Raw genomic sequence first — 25568 nt, forward strand, 5'->3', positions numbered from 1 at the left:
AGGGATAGATAGATAGGTAGATAGAGAGATAGATAGATAGATCTGTTTCGGGCTCTTCGAAAGAGAACATTAAAACAATTTAAAACAGATACAAGAGGGTGGTGAATATACAGCGTGGATATAAATGTGCATTTGGTTTGTAAAGAAGGCGGAGAGGGGGGCGTGGCTCACGATTCTGTCTGCAATTCGGTCTTGTGCAAGATTTAATTGTTTTTTTTTTAATTAAAGAGCGATCCTTTCGATTTCGGTTCAACTCGGTCAAAAGAAAAATCTTGAAACAGAACTTAAAATCCCGTGTGTGAGAAAAATCGACATGGTTTATGTTTAAAATGTTCCAAGATGCGCTTAAATGAAACAAAAAAAAATAATATAAAAAATAATAACAACAACAACAACAATAATAATAAAACCCTGACACAACAGTGTTAATGCGAGGTTGTTGGGCCAGAGTTAACCGTGTCAGGCCACTTCCTGACTCGTACACGTCACATTTCCTAATGGTGCCTTCATCTTTCTGTCGCAGCGAGAGTTCCCCACGATCGATCTGATGAAACGAAACGATGGAAAGAATTTGTGCTACGCCCTTTGAGTCGCTAATTGCGGACTGTAGAGAAATTAAAAATAATAAATGGTAAAAGAACCTAAGGTAACAGAGGAACAAAAACAAAAGTGCAAAAAAGACTACAGGGAATATCTATGATGGGTTTTTAATTTAAAAAGGAAAAGAAAAAGAGGGCCATTTTTCCAAAAAGAGACTGCGAGCCGAGAAAGCAACGATTTTTTTTTTTTCATTTTTTTCCTTTCGTTTTTTTTAAAAATAGCCTAAACCAATTGTCCGCTTTTAACCTGGACAGTAAAATAAGAATTCTTAAAAAAAGAAATTAAAACACAGAGCTAATATTACAACCCATTCTTCTTCTTCTTGCGCTGTGGCTGCAGGCTTTGCTAACGCCCTTTCACCCGTGTCTGGGCGTCAACTATTTAAAGTTCTGTCGCTTCCCGTCCGTTTGCGTTTCTGCAGCCGAACAAGAAAAACTTAAGAAAACGAATGTAAAATGTTTTCGACCGGGGTGGGGGGGTTGGGTGTAGACGAGGAGCTAAGAGTCGTAGTCTTCGTCGTCGTCGTGTTCTTCTTTGTGCAACGCCGTGGCGGGAGGGGGCGGGATCATCCCCATGACTGAAGGCTGTGAGCTGAAAGAGCTGATGGGCATGGAGAGAGCGGTCTGAGGGGCACCCACGGGCATGGGCATGTACGGAGGGGGCATGTCTGGGCTGTTTTTCGGGAAGAAACGAGAGAGAACAGTTGTTAGAGGTCAAAAACTAAATATTTGACATGAGTGTACACCGATCAGGCATAACATTATGACCACCTGCCTAATATTGTGTTGGTCCTGCTGAAACAGCCCTGACCCGTCATACACTGTGTATCCCGACCTTTCTATCATTAACTTCTTCAGCAATTTGAGCAACAGTAGCTCGTCTGTTGGATCGGATCACACGGGCCAGCCTTCTCTCCCCACGTGCATCAATGAGCCTTGACCGTCGATGACCATGTTCACCACTGTTCCTTCCTTGGACCACTTTTGATAGATACTGACCACTGCAGACCAGGAACACCCCACAAGAGCTGCAGTTTCGGAGATGCTCTGATCCAGTCGTCTAGCCATCACTTGGTCAATCTCGCTCAAATCCTTACTCTTGTCCATTTTTCCTGCTTCTAACACATCAACTCTGAGGACAAAATGTTGACTTTCTGCCTAATATATCCCACCCACTAACAGGTGCCATGATGAGGAGATCATCAGTCTTATTCACGGCCCCTGTTAGTGGTCATAATGTTATGCCTGATCAGTGTATACTATAATGAATTCAATCTCATAACAGACATATATAGGGTGCATAAAAAAGTCAGACTGGAACCAACTCTCCTAGCTTTAGATGAAACAAAACATTTTTATAAAGTCGTATTAGAATTGATTGCGAACATTTCTTAAATGTTACCTACATATTAATTATGGACACGTCCTGTTAAACTGCACTTCTGAATCAAACCAAGCAGAAATTACTTTTATCCTGCTGTTTAACACACCTTGAAACACAGCTGTGTGTGTGTGTGTGTGTGTATACATATATATAAATAAACACCTGTGAAAATGGGATGGTGCCTGATGGTGTGTGTTGGGCTGAGAGATGTCCTCTTCGTCTCCATCTGTCTCGCTGTCCTCAGAGTCGTCCTGACAAACGAAACAGATACAACAATTTGTTCACTTGTCCGACAAGTCGGGATGCAAAACCGACACGCGATGATGTTAAATGCTATTCCTAATATTAGATGTCTAATTGTTAGACATTTTTCCGGCACACGTTCACGAAGCTCTGACCACAAGATCGCCAGTAGGTCAAAATGACTGACAGGAGGCACAGCCAATCACAAAGAAGTGTTTCTGGACCATTCTCGATGTTGACTGGTCAGAAGATGGTTTCTATAGGAACAACTTCCACACGGACTTGTGCTGCGTCCGAGTTCTTGATACAAGAGTTATTTTACTGTTAATTTGTTATATTCAATTTAAGCTTTCTGCCTTGAGAAAGTCATCAGGACAGAGGAGCTGTTTATAACAAAAGCATGTTTATAATAAATTTACTATAATCCAAATTATAACAGGAACACAGCCAGTCCACTACATTAAACGTAACTGTAAACAGATGAAATACACTGACCAGGCATAACATTATGACCACCTGCTTAATATTGTGTCGGTCCCCCATTTGCTGCCAAAACAGCCCTGCACTGTGTATTCTGACACCTTTCTATCAGAACCAGCATTAACTTCTTGAGCAACAGTAGCTCATCTGTTGGATCGGATCACACGGGCCAGCCTTCGCTCCCCATGTGCATCAATGACCCTTGTCCTCCCATGACCCTGTCACCGGTTCACCACTGTTCCTTCCTTGGACCACTTTTGATAGATACTGACCACTGCAGACCGGGAACACCCCACAAGAGCTGCAGTTTCGGAGATGCTCTGATCCAGTCGTCTAGCCATCACTTGGTCAAACTCGCTCAAATCCTTACGCGTGTCCATTTTTCCTGCTTCTAACACATCAACTCTGAGGACAAAATATCCACTTACTGCCTAATATATCCCACCCACTAACAGGTGCCATGATGAGGAGATCATCAGTCTTATTCACGTCACCTCTCAGTGGTCATAATGTTATGCCTGGTGGGCGTATAGTTCTTTAATAAATAAGTAGTTATTACTGAGGACTGCAGTTTTTTTTTTTAAGAGGAATAAAACCTTTATAGTTATGTGCTATAAATCAATAATAGGAACATATACTGTATATCAATATACCTTATAATAATAGAAGAGAATTAAAGTAGAATTTTGTCTCCATTCAGAACAGCAGCCTTAAGTGTGGTGAAAGATTGAAAAACAAATATAGGATGAGGCAAATATTTTTCCACGCGATCAATGACACTAGAGCCCTCATAACCGGAGTCTGTGCTCTCAGACACAGAGCTAACATCCTGAGCAAACACAACCCTCACACACACACACACACACACACACACACACACGGCACCACAACTGACGTGTGTTTGTTTAAACTGAATGACAATGTCCTGAAATGGTTAATGATTTTCAATAAAAGAAAGTTATTGGCAAAGCAAGAGGAATTTCCCGTTTTGGTTTAAGTTATCCGGTTAACCGGGCGGTGAGGATGGGCAGCCAGTGGAGAAAAACTGCGACAACGCCAGGCAAGGTGCTTGAGAGGAAGATGCTCATGACACAAAACTACACATTTAAACAAGTTGTGTATGCACATGTCTTAAAATAAGCCTCTGAAAGCCTTAGCCTACTGTGTGTGTGTGAGACGTCACCTCACCAGGCACTTGTAAGCTCACCTCTTGTTCAGACTCTGTGCCTGACAGCTTCTTGTCTTTGCCTTTGGCTCCTGCTCCTCCGTTCTTGCGTCCTGAGCCAGGCTTTCGACCTCTGCGCCAAACACACCACAATCACTTTACTCTGGAAATGATCGATCCTTTCTCACCAAGTCCTGATAGAAACTGCTGTTTGCCGTGTTTAGACTCTGGAACAGCTTACCAACAAATGTTTGACTCAAGTGTGTTAAAATATTACTAATCTACACTATATTGCCAAAAGTTTTGGGACACCCCTCCAAATCGTTGAATTCAGGTGTCCATGGCCACAGAGGTATAAAAAATCAAGCACCTAGGCATGCAGACCGCTTCTACTAACATTTGTGAACGAATGGGTCGCTCTCAGGAGCTCAGTGAATTCAAGCGTGGTGATAGGTTGCCACCTGCGCAGTAAATCCATTCGTGAAATTTCCTCACTACTAAATATTCCACAGTCAGCTGTTAGTGGTATTATAACAAAGTGGAAGAACAACAGAAACTCAGCCACGAAGTGGTAAACCAGGTAAATAAAAATCAGCACATGCTGAGACGCACAGAAACTTTCTGCAGAGTCAATAGCTACAGACCTCTAAACTTCGTGTGTCCTGACCTCAAACTGATAGAACACCTTCGGGATGAATTAGAGCGGAGACTGCGAGCCAGACCTTCTCGTCCAGCATCAGCGCCTGACCTCACAAATGCGCTTCTAGAGAGAAAAAATTCCCATAAACACACTGTGGAAAGCCTTCCCAGAAGAGCAGAAGCTGTTACAGCTGCATGTAAAGGCAGACATCCCAAAACTTTTGGCAACATGGTATATATTAGACACGGATAGCTTTTTATATATGAACAGAACTCTAGCATACGTACATACTTGGTTTTTTATAGTATTTTTTTGATGCTCCTTTTACTTGTGCTGAACAAAGGGCGTCTCATTAAACCTTGTAATCAGCAAATATAACACACTCCAGACCATGCTGATGTAAGAGAACAATACAGATGGGGGGGGGGGTGCACTGTGCTGTGTGTTGTGCTTCATCACACCACCACATGTGGATTATTTTCACATCTTTGTGTGATATAGTACCAAAATGTAGTCTGATGCAAGTATCCTACATCTTTATACATGGCATCAGCCACATTAATAAGTCAAAGACAGTGTGTGTGTGTGTGTGTATAACCTGCGTGGGATTCTTTCTGCTCCCTCTGCGTGATTCTCTTCCCCCTCTCCCTGCATATCCGGCACGGCGGCCACCAGATCCTTCAGGAAGTCGAACTGCTGCTCCAGTTCAATGCACTGTTTCCTACCGAAACACACACACACACACTTCAAGTCAAGCACAATAACCTGGAGAGCTATTTGTGTATCTGATACACGGATGCTAAATACTTACAAGTGTGACGTGGTCATGGTTTTGGCGTTGCGGGACTGGGTAACGTGGCACGCTTTTGTCAGAAGAGATTCCAGGAAGAGTTCCAGCGCTCGGGCTCATACATGAGTCAAGGGCACGTCGATAAAAATCAGGCATTGCATCACACATACGTTGCCGTTGCTACGGTAACAACCTGGACTTGTGCGCATTATCAAAGTGCGCTTGTTTGAACAGGGAGGTTTTCGGTCAGAACGTGGGTGTTATGGAACCATCATCTCGTTTCCTTACATTTAGAGCAGCCTATAGGGCACTGCATCCGTGGAAGGGCATCCTAGGGGGCACGTCATCATTCTTCCTCACACACAGGGCACTGGATCACATGCTTCACTACAAAGGACACTCTAGAGGGCAGTCACGTTTTCTCGCATGTAAACACGCCATTATATTTTCCCTCCATTTGAATGGTAGCTGTTAGGGCACTTTACTCTAGGTTTGTTTTAGGGTTGTCTGCAGAGTACTGGACCCTATAACTGGGCATGATATTCTGTTAGGGGCACTTTTGCTAAAATCTAATCGGGAGGAAAAACAGCGCGAGTCTCTCGTCTCAATATTTGTTGTTGCGCTTAACAAATACAGGCAAGAAATGATTCTAGAAAAGCAAGCAAGCAAGCAAATAAATAAATAAAGGACACTGCCCTGTGCAAACCTCAAGGATACAGATTATGACAGGAACTGCAGCAGCGACTTTGCCTATTTCTTCATCCGTCTGCATGATCTTCTTAATCCTTGCCTAAAGCACACAGAGAGAGAGAGAGAGAGAGAGAGAGAGAGAGAGAGAGATAGACTTCATTTAAGCGAGACAGTATTTCTGAAAGCTCTACCACTACCAAGATCCAATTACAACACTGACAGCTTAAAATATCAGAGCAATGTTAGATTTACTTGGTCATTATTGCTAAGTCACTACGGGACACTGATGTAAGAGAAGTCATTCATTTGTCTGTTCTCCATTACATACATAAACACAGGCCTTGAACATAAGCAAGAAGGTGCAGAAGAGGAAGCACTTCCTCTGTCTAAAGTCTGTCCTCACTCCCTCAGTCAGTCTATAGCTCTATCAACATGGGGTCCTGGGCTAATTTCCTGTTTTATGGTCACTCCCCTGTGAGTAATTTTCTTTTGTCCACATCAGCCATGTCTGGGTTTCACTCCATCCCCCCTGAGAGAAAATTACTGTTGTTTTCGGCCAAATTCGGCGGTTTGATAATTATAGACCAGATGCTTAGGTCTGTGATTTTATATGCAGAGGTCACCTCATTTAGAGGAGAAAAAAAGTCTGACCGCTTCTTCTTGCAGTGTTTAATCTTGCTGTGTGTACATCAGTGAGGGGGGGAAAAAAAAAAAAAAAAAAAGGACCACTCAATATTCTGCACCCAAGTAGGTTTTGTTGTCTTTTCACCAAGCAATTTTAGATATCCGACACTATATTGCCAAAAGTTTTGGGACACTCCTTGAATTCAGGTGTTTTTCAGGGTTGGACTCGGCCCCTTAGTTCCAGTGAAAGGAACTCTTAATGCTTCAGTTTCATACCAAGACATTTTGGACAATTTCATACTCCCAACTTTGTAGGAACAGTTTTTGACCCCTTCCTGTTCCAACATGACTGCACACTAGTGCACAAACCTCAACCTGATAGAACACCTTTGGGATGAATTAGAGCGGAGGCTGAGAGCCAGACCTTCTCGTCCAACATCAGTACCTGACCTCACAAATGTGCTAAGGGTGTCAAACCTTATCCACAAAGGGCCGTGTGGGTGCAGGTTTTCATTCCAACCGTGCAGGAACCACAGCTGAGTCTACCGAAAGCCAAGATCAGTTGATTAAACAGGTGGAATCAGGTGTGACTTCTGCTCGGATAGAATGAAAACATGCACCCAAACCAGCCCTTTGTGGATCCGGTTTGACACCCCTGCTCTAGAGGAATGGTGAAAAATATCCATAAACACACTCCTAAACCTTGTGGAAAGCCTTCCCAGAAGAGTTGAAGCTGTTATAGCTGCAAAGGGCAGGACAACTCCATATTACATTCATGTGCATGTAAAGGAAGATGATCCAGTTTTGGCTTGGCTCACAGTCTCCACAGTTTCCCATAACACCACAACACTTTCAATTAGACTAGAAATTCAGTTCAGCCATAACATTATGATCACTGCCAGGTGCCGTGAATAAGACTGATGATCTCCTCATCATGGCACCTGTTAGTGGGTGGGATATATTAGAGGCAGCAAGTGTCCTCATAGTTGATGTGTTAGAAGCAGGAAAAATGGACAAGCGTAAGGATTTGAGCGAGTTTGATGGCTAGACCACTGGATCAGAGCATCTCCAAAACTCTTGCAGCTCTTGTGGGGTATTCCCGGTCTGCAGTGGTCAGTATCTACCAAAAGTCACGCAAGTTGCGAGGTAGGACCTCCAACTTACAGGACTTAAAGGATCATCTTGGTGCCAGATACTACAAAACATTATCAGGGATCTAATGGAGCCCATGCCTCGATGGGTCAGGGCTGTTTTGGCAGCAAAAGGGGGAGCAAAACAATATTAGGCAGGTGGTCATGATGTTATGGTTATTACAGTTAGAGCCGGTGTGACTGGTCATTCGTTCAGCTCAAAACAAGAGTGTTGGCTCTCAAATCCGGTGTCCAGGAGAACAGGTTTGTTTACAGTTGTGGAAAACACAAAATATATCAAAATATAGGGGCCCAAGCACCAACGTGGACTCTGATCTAACGTGTATTATAATATTATTAAATATTGAACCAATTAAAATAATGTTATATGAAATAAATAAATACATGAATGAATGAATGAATGAATAAATAAATAACGCAGGAGAACCCTTTGGTCTAGGGATTCAAAAAAAAAGAAAATATTACTCTACACATTAAATAGTGGAACATTATTAATATTTGTTTATTTTTAACATGTATTAAGGGGGAGAATGATTATTTATTTATTTATTTATTTATTACACTTTTACCTGGTCTTCAGATGGATGAAATAAGTTTAATAATAAACAACAACAACAAATGTCCTTTGTACATTACTCATGAATGTATATTAATTAACTATTACTTTAATTCTATATTATTTTTTATTTTAAATTAAAAACATCCATTTCTGTCAATGGTGTGTGTGTGTGTGTGTGTGTGTGTGTGTGTGTGTGTGTGTGTGTGTGTGTGTGCGCGCGCGCGCGCGCTAAACTCGCTAACTCTGCTTCCTAGCTAACTGGCTAGTTCTAACTACTAGCATAGTTTGCTATAACTACCTACATTTGTTTAGCCAGATACTTAAAAGGGAAAACAAAACCCACTTTCATACACCAGGTCTATTTATATCAGCTACTAAAAGTGCTGTAGAACAAAACAAGACAATTGGCCATCTAAAGTGCCCTGCTGCAGCCAGTTAGCATCGGCCTCGGCTAGCTGATTTGCATTAGTTTTGTTAAAACTGACGTCAATCAGCCATGTTGGATTGGAAATCCAGGGGCAAATGAGACAATAAAGGGGACGAATGACCACAAAATGAAATCGTCGTGATATTAACGTCTAGAAACGAGTGGAAACGAGAAAGATTAAGGTTAACTAGCTAATCTGATCAGCTAGCTGTCACGTTCCTGCGGTACGTGAAGCTAACCAACTCACCGGAGGGAATCTGGCGTTATATTTCTTCTTTTTGCTCGGCATTTTAAAATTATTTTTTTCCTCTCCTAATCCGAGATCGACTTTGTTTAAAGCGTTATCCTTCTCTCCGCTGGATTCGGGCCACTGTTTTGGTCTTGTAGCTTCTTTTCTCTTCCAGCCGGATTCACTAGCTCCGCTCGGGCCGCGTCCCAATACACTCACGTATCAACTCCCTCGTGGGCAACGTCCGTCTACTAATATACACGTAATGGCGTACTAGCTAGGCGCCCTAGTTAGGACTCGAGGACGCGGATCGGGACGCTTCCTCTAACTCCGCTTCCCAGTGATTCAGAACGAAGCGGTGGGAGTGTATATATCGTGGTGTTTTGTGTACGTGTTGTTGTTGTTGTTTTTGTTAATTTTTCCGAGTTTATTTCAATCGGTGACGCGGAAAACTCCAAGCAGTATGTAGAATCGGTCTGATATTCATTCGCTCGTGTAAGTTGTCTTGTCTTGTTTTTTTTTTTTTTAACGCAAATTTGTTTTTGTGGCGTTGAATAAAGTTCGGTGTTGGAACTGTAGCCTTTAGCACTTAGCATAGTTTGGAGCGCTAAATGCAGATTATACGAAGCGCTTGTTTATGAATGATAGACGTCTTTAAAGTCAAGTAAAAGTATGTAAGGAAAGTAAAGTTAGACGGTGTTGTTTGCTGGGTGTAAAATGTGTAACTGTAACCTGCTTCCTGTGGATAAACATAGGAGCGCAGATAGTTAGCCGGTTGCTAACGCCTGAAGTCTGGTTAGAGTTTTGTGACTGTTTTTAGTCTCCATTTGTCTTTTTTTTAACCTTTTCTTCTTGTGTTGCAGGTCAACATAATCACAAGAAATCTTTTATCTTTAGCTGAAATCCGACCTCCTGTAGTTTATAGTATAGTGTCTGCAGCATGGAGTTCATTAGAATTGTTGTTAAAGGAATGTAAATGATTATGATTAGCTTGTCCAGGGCTGTATCGATACTGATATCGATATCAGGTATTGTTCAGATACAGTACGAATTCTCTCATGAGACTATGATGCTACACGAATCAACGGATGACGGCATCCCAGACTCGTTTGTACGAAATGAATTATATCCATCATCGTCCTGGAATAGAAATAAACAGATCAAACAGCATGATGGAGGCCGACCAGACACTAAATGAGTATGAGCGGGCAGGGAAAGAACTTGCGGTTAAGTTCTGCGAGCACTGAGACACGTAGCCTGTCAAGGTGCTTTAAACGAATGGTAACTTGCGCTCAATTTTAACGCCCACGTTCGTGGATACTGTTAAGATCGGCTACACTCATGAGGGGTGCGCCGTTTACAGATAACGTTTCACGACGCCCATCGATCACTTCACTCGTGAGCAGTGGTAGCTCAAGTGGTTAAAGCTCTGGGTTGTTCATCGGAAGATCAGGGTTCAAGTCCCAACACCGCCAAGCTGCCACTGTTGGGTCTTTGAGCAGGAGCACCTGCTCCAGGGGCGCTGTATCATGGCTGACCCTGCGCTATGACCCCAACCCCCAAGGGTGGGATATGCGAAGAAAGAATTTCACGTATATGTGACAAACGATGACAACTCTATGTGGTATCAATATCAGTATCGAACAAATACCATCTAGGTATCGATGCATTCCTAGACTCTTAGCTTTGCTCCTGAGGAAGAAAGCCAAAGGTGATTCCTATAGTCTTGGTTGTTTACAGGATCACACGCCGCAGTTTGCTGAATCGCACAACAGAGAACAGAAGATGGAGGAAGAAGACAAGCATCCCGAAGCTCTTTCGGCAGAAGATTACGCCGCCGAGGCTATGGCGGCCGATCTGGATCCTTGGATCATATTCGACGCCCGGAAAACTCCCCGAGCCGAGTTCCCTAGTTGGTTGGAGTCCAATCGTCCTTCGCAGGTGAGCCGCTACGGGGACGAGATCTCGGGGCCTGTAGGATGGATCGCAGTATACGGCACCATCCACTGCCCGAGCAACGGCGACGTCTCGGAATTACAGGAGAGCTGGGAAAGACTTCTCTCCAGCGGCCGTGCCATCACTTTCCAGACCGTAAAAGAGCTCGCTTTGAACCACAACGTGCTGACGGGGAAATGGCTGATGCACCTGGACACGGGTTTTAAAGTGGATCATGCCTGGGAGTGCGTAGCCAGAGCCATCCTGGACGGAAAGATACCCATGGCCAAAGTGAGTCCGCGCGAGCCTAACTCGGACGGCAAGCACGTCATTTGCGTCTACAACGACAACTTCACCGACGAGGAGCAGGTGATGCAGCTGGACGCGGCCATCCGGGCGACGGGCGTCAAATGTCCTCTGTCTTACAAGCCGGACGTCTACACGTACCTGGGGATTTACAGGAATAACCGGTGGAAGCTGTGTCCAACGATTTATGAGAGCAAGTTCGATCTGGAGTGCGTGCCTCGCCGCTCACACATCATCAACAAAGTCACCAACATGGAGGTCACATAAGGAGATGAAAACTCCAGTGTGGTGAACTGGCCCCATTATACCGAAGAGAACGTTTTTGTTGCCTGTTTGTTGTGTTTTGTTGACTTGACCCGATTAACCTTAATCTAAAATAGTTCCATTGTTGACATTTCTTAACTTTCTTACTAGTCAAGTTTTTCGAGACCTTTGTTTAAATTCAGTTGCCAAGAGATTGTAACTTCATCTCTTCAAAACGTTAATCGTTTGTGTTGAATTATTAAAAAGAACACAAAGATATCATACTTCATGTTCAATAAACCTGTGCCTGTTTAAAAGAGAGAAACGGTCTTCTTCTAGGTACTAATAAATGAACAGACACAAATGCAAAGAAAGCGGGGCGGAGCTGAGCCAAGGGGGTGTGTTTCGGGTTCAGATAAGCATGTTTTATATGCTCTTTTGAGTTGTAGGGTAGGTGTTAGACTTCTAGGAGGAGCTGAATCAGATGCAGCTCCATCCTCAGCTTCTGTAGCTCATATTACAAGGAAAGGTTTTTCTTTTATTTCTTGTCCACATCAATCAGAGATACAATGCAGATTTATGAAGATTAGGAGGAAGAAGAACTGTACTACAAGCACATTTTTCAGACCTGCTTGTGTTGTCATGGTAACAGTATAAATGCTAAAGTTTTTTTTTATTTTTATTTTTTATTGGATCACAAAAGCGAGGCATGTGAAGTCACAGGTCAAGGTGGCAGTGGTAGGATAAGTGGTTAAGGCTTATAGGTCAGGGTTCAAGCCCCAGCACCGCCAAGCTGCCACCATCTATCTATCTATATATATTACAGATAATATCTCTCTCTCTCTCTCTCTCTCTCTCTCTCTCTCTCTATATATATATATATATATATATACACACACACACATACAGGGGTTGGACAATGAAACTGAAACAGGAAGTTGGAGGTTTCATGGCTAAATTTGACGAGCCTGGTGGCCAATCTTCAATGATTGCACATTCCACCAGTAAGAGCAGAGTAATAGCACAGTTTTGCTTAAAATATTGCAATGCACACAACATTATGGGTGACATATCAGAGTTCAAAAGAGGACAAATTGTTGGTGCACGTCTCACTGGCGCATCTGTGACTAAGACAGCAAGTCTTTGTGATGTATCAAGAGCCACGGTATCCAGGGTAATGTCAGCATACCACCAAGAAGGAGGAACCACATCCAACAGGAGTAACTGTGGATGCAAGAGGAAGCTCCAAAACTGTCCGTCGGGAGCTCAATGTACATGGCCGGGCTGCTATAGCCAAACCTTTGGTCACTCGTGCCAATGCCAAACGTCGGTTTCAATGGTGCCAGCAGCGAAAATCTTGGGCTGTGGACAATGTGAAACATGTATTGTTCTCTGATGAGTCCACCTTCACTGTCTTTCCCACATCCGGGAGAGTTACGGTGTGGAGAAGCCCCAAAGAAGCGTACCACCCAGACTGTTACATGCCCAGAGTGAAGCATGGGGGTGGATCAGTGATGGTTTGGGCTGCAATATCATGGCATTCCGTAGGCCCAATACTTGTGGTAGATGGGTGCGTCACAGCCAAGGACTACCGAACCATTCTGGAGGACCATGTGCACCCAGTGGTTCAAACATTGTATCCTGAAGGCGGTGCCGTGTATCAGGATGATAATGCACCAATACACACAGCAAGACTGGTGACAGAGTGGTTTGATGAACATGAAAGTGAAGTTGAACATCTCCCATGGCCTGCACAGTCACCAGATCTAAATATTATTGAGCCACTTTGGGGTGTTTTGGAGGAGCGAGTCAGGAAACGTTTTCCTCCACCAGCATCACTGGTGACCTGGCCACTGTTCTGCAAGAAGAATGGCTCAAAATCCCTCTGGCCACTGTGCAGGACTTGTATCTGTCATTCCCAAGACGAACTGATGCTGTATTGGCCGCAAAAGGAGGCCCTACACCATACTAATGAATTATTGTGGTCTAAAACCAGGCGTTTCAGTTTCATTGTCCAACCCCTGTGTGTGTGTGTGTGTGTGTGTGTATATATATATATATATATATATATATATATATATATATATATATATATATATACACACACACACATATATCACATACACATATATTACAACAAACAAGACCTGAAGCGCTGAAGTTAAATCAAAACTCCTTAAATCATTTCCACACCACCCTTAAGAGCGAGCGACTCTACAAACACCACCAAACCCAATTCAATACATTTAATGGAAATATATTTATTTCTGTATGATCAAGATAAGAATATCAAATCTACAAACTTTTTTTTTCTTTTTCTTTTTCCACGTTATATCTTGACTACAGATCAGTTGGTGTGTATAAAAGCAAAAAAACCTTATCAGAGTTATATGAGTGATAAAACAAAGAGAGTCTGAATGAAAACAACCCCTTCACGTTCTCATCATCTGGAGAACAACACAACAAAGAAATCATTCGATGGTAGAAAAGTGTTGTAATGAGATTTATAGCGAAGATTCATTGCCAGAAACTCTGATGCCTTTGCGTTTTTACTTACATACTGGATGTTAGGGGACTCCGTGTCTATGTACAAAACCTTCGTTCTGAAAAAGCAGAAAGTTTATCCTGTATGCTATTGCTTTATGTTACACTGCACTGTGATAAATGTAGGAAATATGATGCTGATTGGTTCTCTGGCTGTAATTTCTTCTCAAATTAATCTGTGCACAATTACATAAACATATAAACATCTTCAGGGTGGTTTACTGATCACGCTGCTTCATCACACCACCGTGCCGTTTAATTACGGGGGTGCCAAAACTTTTGCACCCAGCCCGATCTGTGATACATACCGTGAAATACTTTTCCTATATCGCTCCATCTTATCCACCATGTCCGCACCTTCTTTACCCGCATTCCACTGTGCACTTTTACTGTTTTGGCCAAAAGTACTGGCACCCAGCCTAGACTTGTATCGTAACACCTTACCTACTCTGTTACTTAATCTCATGCGATGGGATGAATCTGCTTAGGACTTCCTTTAACGTCTCCAAGTTACGTAGGGGGTGCTGATTTCGTCCCTATGTAAAAGCAGGATCGCGGGAAAACCCTGTGAATCGAGAATGTGTGAAATTTCGCCAAAAAAATGCCAGACAAAAACGACAAAAAAATTATTTTTTCAGTGACGTGATAACTTAAAAATTGTGCAATATTATTATATCTCTATTTATTATGAAAAGATTTCTTGTGATCAAAACAAAAATATTTATTTTATATACATTTTATTTATTTTATATTTATTTAACATTATAAACTAATACTCATGCCAAATGACCGTCTGGCCATCTTGAAAGTATATATATGTCTTTAATTTACATAAACATTTATCTCTCTAACATCTGATTTACATAATGAATAAAATGATTTTTTGTTATGATCAAATGTTTTTGGACACAGGGCTTGCCTGCTTCTGTATTAAACCGTGACTTTAACAGGATTAGTGTCTAAGAAAATAAAATACCAAAGAGTAACGTGACTCCATGTCCACGGTTCGATCTAATGAGCCTAAATGCAGGCGGGCGCAGAGTAAACGCGGCTTTCGGACCACGACTCGGGATCGTTCGTATGAACCGGTTTCACGTGTGATGACTAGGAAGGAAGGAAGGAAGCCTGGGGGGGTGCCAATAAATTTGACTCGTGCTGTAGAAGCATTATAATCGCCATCATTTGTACTGCTGAGATTTTCTATGTTATAAATATGGCGATATTTTATAAAAGTCACCAGATGCCATCATCATAACCAACTGTTTTTTAAAAAAAGTTAACAATACTAAAAACAAATATATAGATTTACAAACTAAGCAGGCGAACAAAATCTGAACTGTGCATTAAAATGAGAACCGGACCCCAAAAATCCCAGCCACATGATAAACATTCACCATATTTATGCCTCTTACTGACTAATCACACGATCAGCCACGCCGCTTTTGCATAATGTACATAAAATAAGTAACGTCAGAGCCATTTCGGGGATTATTGTCCGTCATGATGGCGTCAAAATTTCCATGTGACCTTTTACTCGATAGTTCATAGCATGTAAGTGAAATACTTGAACTTAGTGGACCTTTAATAGTAAACCAAGGTCTGTTTTGAAGAGCAGGTCTGATTTAAGGGGGAAATCGTTCCATGTCCGAATTTTAAAAACAAAGGTGCACCGAGTGGGTGTGGCCAATTCTGAACGCTCTCTCTCTTTCTGGAACTCTCTCTCTGAGCTCTTTACGAAACCGGAGCTAGGCATCGATCAGAGAGCTTGGCATCAATGAACGTGGAACAGGAAGTACGGCGAGGTAAATGAAATAAAATGCTGTTAGGTATTTGTGAATAACTGTCTTGATTGGAAGAAGAAATAAGAAACAGATATTAGATAATGAATTTGCATATGTTGAGGATCCTCAGGCCTTAGTTCGGCACTGGGGAAAATCTGGCCTCGGTTTTGTCCTCTGTCCCTTTCTTGCTTGCCCTTCCAGTCTCGATATCGTGCAAATCTAACTGTGTGAGATATCTAAGTGGGATGCCCGGACAGGAAGCTGACTTGGTTGCCGTTGTTAAGGATGGACATGAGCCGATCTTCGTCCAGGGAGTTCAGCATGTCCGTCTCGTCAAGGATGTGCTGAACGGGTGCGGGAGGCATCCCGGAATCCGGCATCTGCTCGTTCTGCAAAAAGTTGATGATGCTCGGTGGGAAATTCATCCAGGTTCCGTTTCTCGCCGCCTGCTCCGCACCGTTGGAACCCGATGCGCTGTCGATGGCCGTGTTTCCCACCGCGTTGGCGTGACATACAGAAGCAGTGGAAGGGCCCTCTCCAGGAAGTCCGCTTTGGTTAAACAGCGCCTGAAACTCGTCGTTGTTTATATTATCCACGTCTGACGTCTGCGCTTCGGAAAAGCTCGGGAAATCCAGAATCTCGTTCTCGAAAGACGAGAACGTGTTTTGGACCTCTTGGGCCGCCGTAGTCCCGGCCCCGTTAGCCCCGGTTCCGTCCCCTCTCCTGCTCGTGTCGGATTGATCCGGAGCGGAGGAAGGGAAATTGGGATAGGAGAAGTCATGCAGGTCGGAGAGATTGACGGTGCGGAAGTCTTGAGCGATAGATGGATCGGGAGCAGAAGAAGGCTGCACGGTGACGTTGCTGAAAAACTTCCATCCGTCTCCGTTGTTGGAGGGCGTCGGCTCGGTTTTGGTCTGGGTGAACAGATGCCCTGGAGGAGGAGTGTTGAACAAAGACGGAGGCTTCCCAACATGGCATTGCACAGGATTCACCACTAGAGGGAGAAAAACGACATCAGAGTTGAAAAAAACCCCAAACAAACAAACACACAGCAGTAAAAACAGGAAGAATAAATGAATAAAGAAAATACGTGCTAAAGTAATACATTGCTTGATATATTTTTAAGGCCATATTGAACTACTGAAACTGAACCAAGAGAGAAAGGCGCATATACCTGGTGGAGCGCTGGCAGCGGCCGAGGGCTTTGCGGCTGTAAGTGTTCTTCTGGCAGTAGTGAAAGGCCTCGGAGGGATGGTATCTAAATACACACACATTATAAAAACACATTATATAAACGATCTAGAGTTACTGCTGCACTGCTCTTTATGACAGTGGACCACAGTCACTCACCTGACACGATGCTGCCCAGTTTAAGGTTTTGGAGCATTCCCTCTGTCCGCTTTCTCTTCTCCGCCAGTCTGTACTCATCTGTTCAAGAGACAATAAACAAAATTTTGTTCAACAAGAACCTGTATGTACACACACCAATCAGCCATAACATTATGACCACTGAGAGGTGAAGTGAATAAGACTGATGATCTCCTCATCATGGCACCTGTTAGTGGGTGGGATATATTAGAGGCAGCAAGTCAACATTTTGTCCTCAAAGTTGATGTGTTAGAAGCAGGAAAGACGGACATGGGTAAGGATTTGAGCGAGTTTGACGAAGTGATGGCTAGACCACCGGATCAGAACATCTCTGAAACTGCAGCTCTTGTGGGGTGTTCCCGGTCTGCAGTGGTCAGTATCTATCAAAAGTGGCCCAAGGAAGGAACAGTGGTGAACCGGCGACAGGGTCATGGACAGCCAAGGCACATTGATGGACGTGGGGAGAGAAGGCTGGACCGCGTGATCCGATCCAACAGACGAGCTACTGTTGCTCAAACTGCTGAAGAAGTTAATGATAGAAAGGTGTCAGAATACACAGTGCAGGACGGGTCAATATTAGACAGGTGGTCATAATGTTATGCCTGATCGGTGTATATCTCCAGGGACTGAAGCCACGCACTTTCACTGGGAATAACACAAACCGAGGCCACACCCCTTCACAAGCACAGAAGCCACACCCTTTTTTCCTTCTGGTAACAAAGTTAGCTTTAATTATTAGGTACATTGCAAAATGTCTACTAAACTCCATTTGGCGTTACACATCATCTTTGTCCACACTACTGCTTTAAAGGAAGTAGGAAAAAAAAAAAACCCAAAAACACAGTGCAAACAAGTCAGTCATTCTGTTGGAGTGAATCATTGATGCCACTGAATCACTCTAGTGTTTTTTCCCCAGCATGAAAAATCCCTGACCAAACCCAAACAAAGCACCAACTTCACACAATCCCAGAAACCCCAGTCCTTTACGGTTACAGTGGAGCTGGGTAGAATTGTGCCGACATTCCTGCGACGTTACGTCTTCGTCGCAGCGTCAGCCCACTCAGGACCTGAGATTTACCTCAGCAGCTTACACAAACCATGTCCACAAACTTCTGCCCCTTACTGTCACCTAGCTCGCTGACGCTAATCGAACCTGTTGAAACTGGATCGGTCCATCGGAGTGAGTAACTTGTCAATGTCGTGACTCAGGACGTGACAGCAGTCATACTGTAACAGGAAACACTGTCTCAACTCGTAAACTCTGCTGACCCTGGATCAGGAGCTACAGCGTCATGCTATGAGGCTTTAGCGCTACAACGGCTAGAGTTTGCATATTTCAAAACACATGGTCAGCCACAGGAATTTAGGGTGTAGCTTACAAATATGATACGAAAAAATAAAACCTACACACACTGCATGAGCATATGTAGAATAATCGGTATAATAAACGATTCTTCTGACCGTTTTAACCTTTAACCACACTCTCGCTATTTTAGACGGATTGTAGCTACCCAGCCTGCTATATATCTTCAGCTACTGCTGGGAGGTAATGCTAGTCAGCAAGTTATAATTAAAAAATCTGTGATAGACGCTAACTAGCTTTGTTTTGTTATCCCACTGACAACTCATTAGCTCAAAATTAGCCTAGCTAGCTTAACTTTATTTATATCCACTGAGGTAACTTTAGCCGACGTGTCCTATTCCAAACATTTTAAATTAGCCAGCTAGCTAGCTAGATACATCCCTCCATTATCTATACCCGCGTTTTATTCCTAATTAGGATCACAGGGACCTGCTAGAGCCTATCCCAGCACACACTGGGCAAAACCCCATAACACCCCGGAGTAAACCCACAGGGAGAACATCATAGAAACACGGGATTCGAACCCATGACCTTCTGGCTGTGAGGCAACAGTGCTAACCACTAAGCCACTGTGCTACCCCCCAGCTAGCTCCATGTGACACCTTATTTTATTTCATTCTTTCTTTATAGATCTAGCTAGCCTGTCAAATATTTGTCTTGAGCTCTTTTGTAATAAAAATATTTTATCGAATACGTTTTATAGTGCTAGTAGCTAACTATTTAGCCAGCTAGCTTTTAAGGCAGTTGTGTTTTGCTGCCGCAGTGTAGCCAGCTAACAGCTAACTATTTTCTTGCTAGTTTTTAGCTATGGTTAGCTAACCGGCTCATCTGTTAGCTAATCAGTTCATCTGTCTGTTAAGAAAGACAATATTGAAATGACATCGAAGGTCACCTGTGTCTGAGGGAAGGTACTGGAAGTCCATGGGCTCGCTGACCTCGCGGTCTGATGGCCGGCGGAGCTGCATCTTCACCCTCACGGGCTCGGTCAGGTTCGTGTCGCAGTAGGGCGGTGTGCGGAACACGATGGCGACCTGCCTGTGGACGTCGGCCTGAGAGAAGGAGCCTTTACTTTCCCACGAGTCTCGGAAGAAGCGCACCTCGATGTCCTCTGAGGAGAAGAATAACGCATAATGAGGAAAATTCTGACAGAATTCCACACACTCTGTTTTATATTCACGATAAGAGCATGTTAATAACAATACTGTAACTGCATTATCCTGTTTACTACAATACAACTGTGTGGGTTGACCTGTGGGTCTGTCACCTTATTACACACACACCACACACACACACATACAGACACTTTAAAACTCACACAAAAACACACACCACACACACCACACATACACACACTCTAAAACTCACACACAAACACACACACCACACACACACACACACCACACACACACATACAGACACTTTAAAACTCACACACAAACACACACACCACACACACACACACACACACATACACACCGCACACACACATACAGACACTTTAAAACTCACACAAAAACACACACCACACACACCACACATACACACACTCTAAAACTCACACACAAACACACACACCACACACACACACACACCACACACACACATACAGACACTTTAAAACTCACACACAAACACACACCACACACACACACACTAAAACTCACACACAAACACACACACCACACACACACACATACACACCACACACACACACACACACCACACACACACACACACAGACACTTTAAAACTCACACACCACACACACACATACAGACACTTTAAAACTCACACACAAACACACACCACACACACACACACATACAGACACTTTAAAACTCACACACAAACACACACCACACACACCACACACACTTTAAAACTCACACACAAACACACACCACACATACACACACTCTAAAACTCACACACAAACACACACCACACATACACACACTCTAAAACTCACACACAAACACACACACATACAGACACTCTAAAACTCACACACAAACACACACACATACAGACACTCTAAAACTCACACACAAACACACACACACACCACACACACCACACACACACATACAGACACTCTAAAACTCACACACAAACACACACACACTCTAAAACTCACACACAAACACACACACATACACACACTCTAAAACTCACACAAACACACACACCACACACACACATACAGACACTCTAAAACTCACACACAAACACACACACACTCTAAAACTCACACACAAACACACACACCACACATACACACACTCTAAAACTCACACACACACATACAGACACTTTAAAACTCACACACAAACACACACCACACACACACACTCTAAAACTCACACACAAACACACACCACACATACACACACTCTAAAACTCACACACACACACACACACACTCTAAAACTCACACACAAACACACACACCACACACACCACAAATACACACACTCTAAAACTCACACACAAACACACACCACACATACACACACTCTAAAACTCACACACAAACACACAGACCACACATACACACACTCTAAAACTCACACACAAACACACACACATACAGACACTCTAAAACTCACACACAAACACACACACATACAGACACTCTAAAACTCACACACAAACACACACACACACCACACACACCACACACACACATACAGACACTCTAAAACTCACACACAAACACACACACACTCTAAAACTCACACACAAACACACACACATACACACACTCTAAAACTCACACAAACACACACACCACACACACACATACAGACACTCTAAAACTCACACACAAACACACACACACTCTAAAACTCACACACAAACACACACACCACACATACACACACTCTAAAACTCACACACACACATACAGACACTTTAAAACTCACACACAAACACACACCACACACACACACTCTAAAACTCACACACAAACACACACCACACATACACACACTCTAAAACTCACACACACACACACACACACTCTAAAACTCACACACAAACACACACACCACACACACCACAAATACACACACTCTAAAACTCACACACACCACACACACACACATACAGACACTTTAAAACTCACACACAAACACACACACCACACAAACACACACATACAGACACTCTAAAACTCACACACAAACACACACACCACACACACATACACATACACACACACACACCACACACACCACACACACCACACACACACATACAGACACTTTAAAACTCACACACAAACACACACCACACATACACACACTCTAAAACTCACACACACACACACACACACACACACACACACACACACACACACACACACACACACACATACAGACACTCTAAAACTCACACACAAACACACCATACACACACATACTCTAAAACTCACACACACCACACACACATACAGACACTTTAAAACTCACACAAACACACACCACACACACCACACATACAGACACTTTAAAACTCACACAAACACACACCACACACACCACACATACAGACACTCTAAAACTCACACACAAACACACACACACACACACACACACACCACACACACACACACACTCTAAAACTCACACACACACACACCACACACACACATACAGACACTCTAAAACTCACACACACCACACACACACACACACACACACACCACACACACACACACATACACACACTCTAAAACTCACACACACACACACACCACACACACACATACAGACACTCTAAAACTCACACACAAACACACACACACACACACACCACATATACAGACACTCTAAAACTCACACACAAACACACACACACACACACCACACACACACATACAGACACTCTAAAACTCACACACAAACACACACCACACACACCACACACACAGACACTTTAAAACTCACACACAAACACACACCACACATACACACACTCTAAAACTCACACACAAACACACACCACACATACACACACTCTAAAACTCACACACAAACACACACCACACATACACACACTCTAAAACTCACACACAAACACACACCACACATACACACACTCTAAAACTCACACACCACACACATACACACACTCTAAAACTCACACACAAACACACACACCACACACACACATAGACACTCTAAAACTCACACACAAACACACACACACACACACTCTAAAACTCACACACAAACACACACACATACAGACACTCTAAAACTCACACACCAACACACACACACTCTAAAACTCACACAAACACACACACATACAGACACTCTAAAACTCACACACACACACATACACACACACACTCTAAAACTCACACACAAACACACACACCACACACACCACACATACACACACTCTAAAACTCACACACACACACATACAGACACTTTAAAACTCACACACAAACACACACACCACACATACACACACTCTAAAACTCACACACACCACACACACACATACAGACACTCTAAAACTCACACACACACACACATACACACACTCTAAAACTCACACACAAACACACACACCACACATACACACACTCTAAAACTCACACACACACACATACAGACACTTTAAAACTCACACACAAACACACACCACACACACACACTCTAAAACTCACACACAAACACACACACACTCTAAAACTCACACACAAACACACACACCACACACACCACAAATACACACACTCTAAAACTCACACACACCACACACACACACATACAGACACTTTAAAACTCACACACAAACACACACACCACACAAACACACACATACAGACACTCTAAAACTCACACACAAACACACACACCACACACACATACACATACACACACACACACACACACACTCTAAAACTCACACACAAACACACACACATACAGACACTCTAAAACTCACACACAAACACACACACACTCTAAAACTCACACAAACACACACACCACACACACACATACAGACACTCTAAAACTCACACACAAACACACACACACACACTCTAAAACTCACACACAAACACACATACCACACATACACACACTCTAAAACTCACACACACACATACAGACACTTTAAAACTCACACACAAACACACACACCACACACACCACACATACACACACTCTAAAACTCACACACACCACACACACACACATACAGACACTCTAAAACTCACACACACACACACACATACACACACTCTAAAACTCACACACAAACACACACACCACACACACCACACATACACACACTCTAAAACTCACACACACACACATACAGACACTTTAAAACTCACACACACCACACACACACACATACAGACACTCTAAAACTCACACACACACACACACATACACACACTCTAAAACTCACACACACCACACACACACACATACAGACACTCTAAAACTCACACACACACACACACATACACACACTCTAAAACTCACACACACCACACACACACACATACAGACACTCTAAAACTCACACACACACACACACATACACACACTCTAAAACTCACACACAAACACACACACCACACACACCACACATACACACACTCTAAAACACACACACCACACATACACACACTCTAAAACTCACACACACCACACACACACACATACAGACACTCTAAAACTCACACACACACACACATACACACACTCTAAAACTCACACACAAACACACACACCACACATACACACACTCTAAAACTCACACACACACACATACAGACACTTTAAAACTCACACACAAACACACACCACACACACACACTCTAAAACTCACACACACACACACATACACACACTCTAAAACTCACACACAAACACACACACCACACATACACACACTCTAAAACTCACACACACACACATACAGACACTTTAAAACTCACACACAAACACACACCACACACACACACTCTAAAACTCACACACAAACACACACACACTCTAAAACTCACACACAAACACACACACCACACACACCACAAATACACACACTCTAAAACTCACACACACCACACACACACACATACAGACACTTTAAAACTCACACACAAACACACACACCACACAAACACACACATACAGACACTCTAAAACTCACACACAAACACACACACCACACACACATACACATACACACACACACACCACACACACATACACACCACACACACACACACCACACACACACATACAGACACTTTAAAACTCACACACAAACACACACCACACACACCACACATACACACACTCTAAAACTCACACACAAACACACACACCACACACACACATACACACACTCTAAAACTCACACACACACACCACACACACACACACATACACACACTCTAAAACTCACACACACACACCACACACACACACACACATACACACATACACACACTCTAAAACTCACACACAAACACACACACCACATACACACACTCTAAAACTCACACACACACACCACACACACACACACATACACACACTCTAAAACTCACACACAAACACACCATACACACACACACTCTAAAACTCACACACACCACACACACATACAGACACTTTAAAACTCACACAAACACACACCACACACACCACACATACAGACACTCTAAAACTCACACACAAACACACACACACACACACACCACACACACACACACATACACACACTAAAACTCACACACACACACACCACACACACACATACAGACACTCTAAAACTCACACACACCACACACACACACACACACACACACCACACACACATACACACACTCTAAAACTCACACACACACACACACACACCACACACACACATACAGACACTCTAAAACTCACACACAAACACACACACACACACACACCACACATACAGACACTCAAACTCACACACAAACACACACACACACACACCACACACACATACAGACACTTTAAAACTCACACA

The 25568-nt window shown here is 43.1% G+C and overlaps 3 protein-coding genes across 8 annotated transcripts in view; 1 reads left to right on the forward strand and 2 right to left on the reverse strand.

Annotated features, from left to right (window-relative positions):
• Window positions 1-207: 207 nt before the first annotated feature.
• On the reverse strand, window positions 208-9184 carry drap1 (DR1-associated protein 1 (negative cofactor 2 alpha)). Of its 2 annotated transcripts, XM_058385258.1 has the most exons (8): window positions 9000-9184; window positions 6019-6091; window positions 5323-5416; window positions 5110-5232; window positions 4516-4634; window positions 3914-4004; window positions 2146-2234; window positions 208-1272 (listed from the first exon to the last, which is right to left on the reverse strand). In XM_058385258.1, exons 1-8 carry the CDS (start codon window positions 9039-9041, stop codon window positions 1166-1168), a joined length of 738 nt encoding a protein of 245 aa, XP_058241241.1. In that variant the 5' UTR covers window positions 9042-9184; the 3' UTR covers window positions 208-1165. The 2 variants fall into 2 exon arrangements, with proteins under 2 accessions (XP_058241241.1, XP_058241242.1); XM_058385259.1 differs by lacking the exon at window positions 4516-4634.
• lg29h11orf68 (linkage group 29 C11orf68 homolog) lies at window positions 8720-11790 on the forward strand. 5 transcript variants are annotated; one of them, XM_058385261.1, is made up of 3 exons: window positions 9309-9476; window positions 9845-10639; window positions 10722-11790. In XM_058385261.1, exon 3 carries the CDS (start codon window positions 10767-10769, stop codon window positions 11487-11489), a length of 723 nt encoding a protein of 240 aa, XP_058241244.1. In that variant the 5' UTR covers window positions 9309-9476; window positions 9845-10639; window positions 10722-10766; the 3' UTR covers window positions 11490-11790. The 5 variants fall into 5 exon arrangements, with proteins under 5 accessions (XP_058241245.1, XP_058241247.1, XP_058241244.1 ...); XM_058385262.1 differs by lacking the exons at window positions 9309-9476; window positions 9845-10639 and adding an exon at window positions 8720-8976; XM_058385264.1 differs by lacking the exon at window positions 9845-10639 and having other exon boundaries at window positions 9256-9368.
• A 1916-nt stretch (window positions 11791-13706) lies between these two features.
• Window positions 13707-25568, reverse strand: part of rela (v-rel avian reticuloendotheliosis viral oncogene homolog A) — a 28395-nt gene continuing 16533 nt past the window's right edge. Inside the window, exons 8-11 of the mRNA XM_058385257.1 lie at window positions 19414-19629; window positions 17141-17218; window positions 16965-17048; window positions 13707-16784 (exon numbers count right to left, since the gene is read on the reverse strand). Coding sequence (XP_058241240.1) covers window positions 16027-16784; window positions 16965-17048; window positions 17141-17218; window positions 19414-19629 — 1136 coding nt within the window. The 3' untranslated portion in view covers window positions 13707-16026. The remainder of the gene's footprint in view (window positions 16785-16964; window positions 17049-17140; window positions 17219-19413; window positions 19630-25568) is intronic.

This window comes from Hemibagrus wyckioides, linkage group LG29, assembly GCF_019097595.1.
Source record: "Hemibagrus wyckioides isolate EC202008001 linkage group LG29, SWU_Hwy_1.0, whole genome shotgun sequence".
Taxonomy (NCBI): Eukaryota; Metazoa; Chordata; class Actinopteri; order Siluriformes; family Bagridae; genus Hemibagrus; species Hemibagrus wyckioides.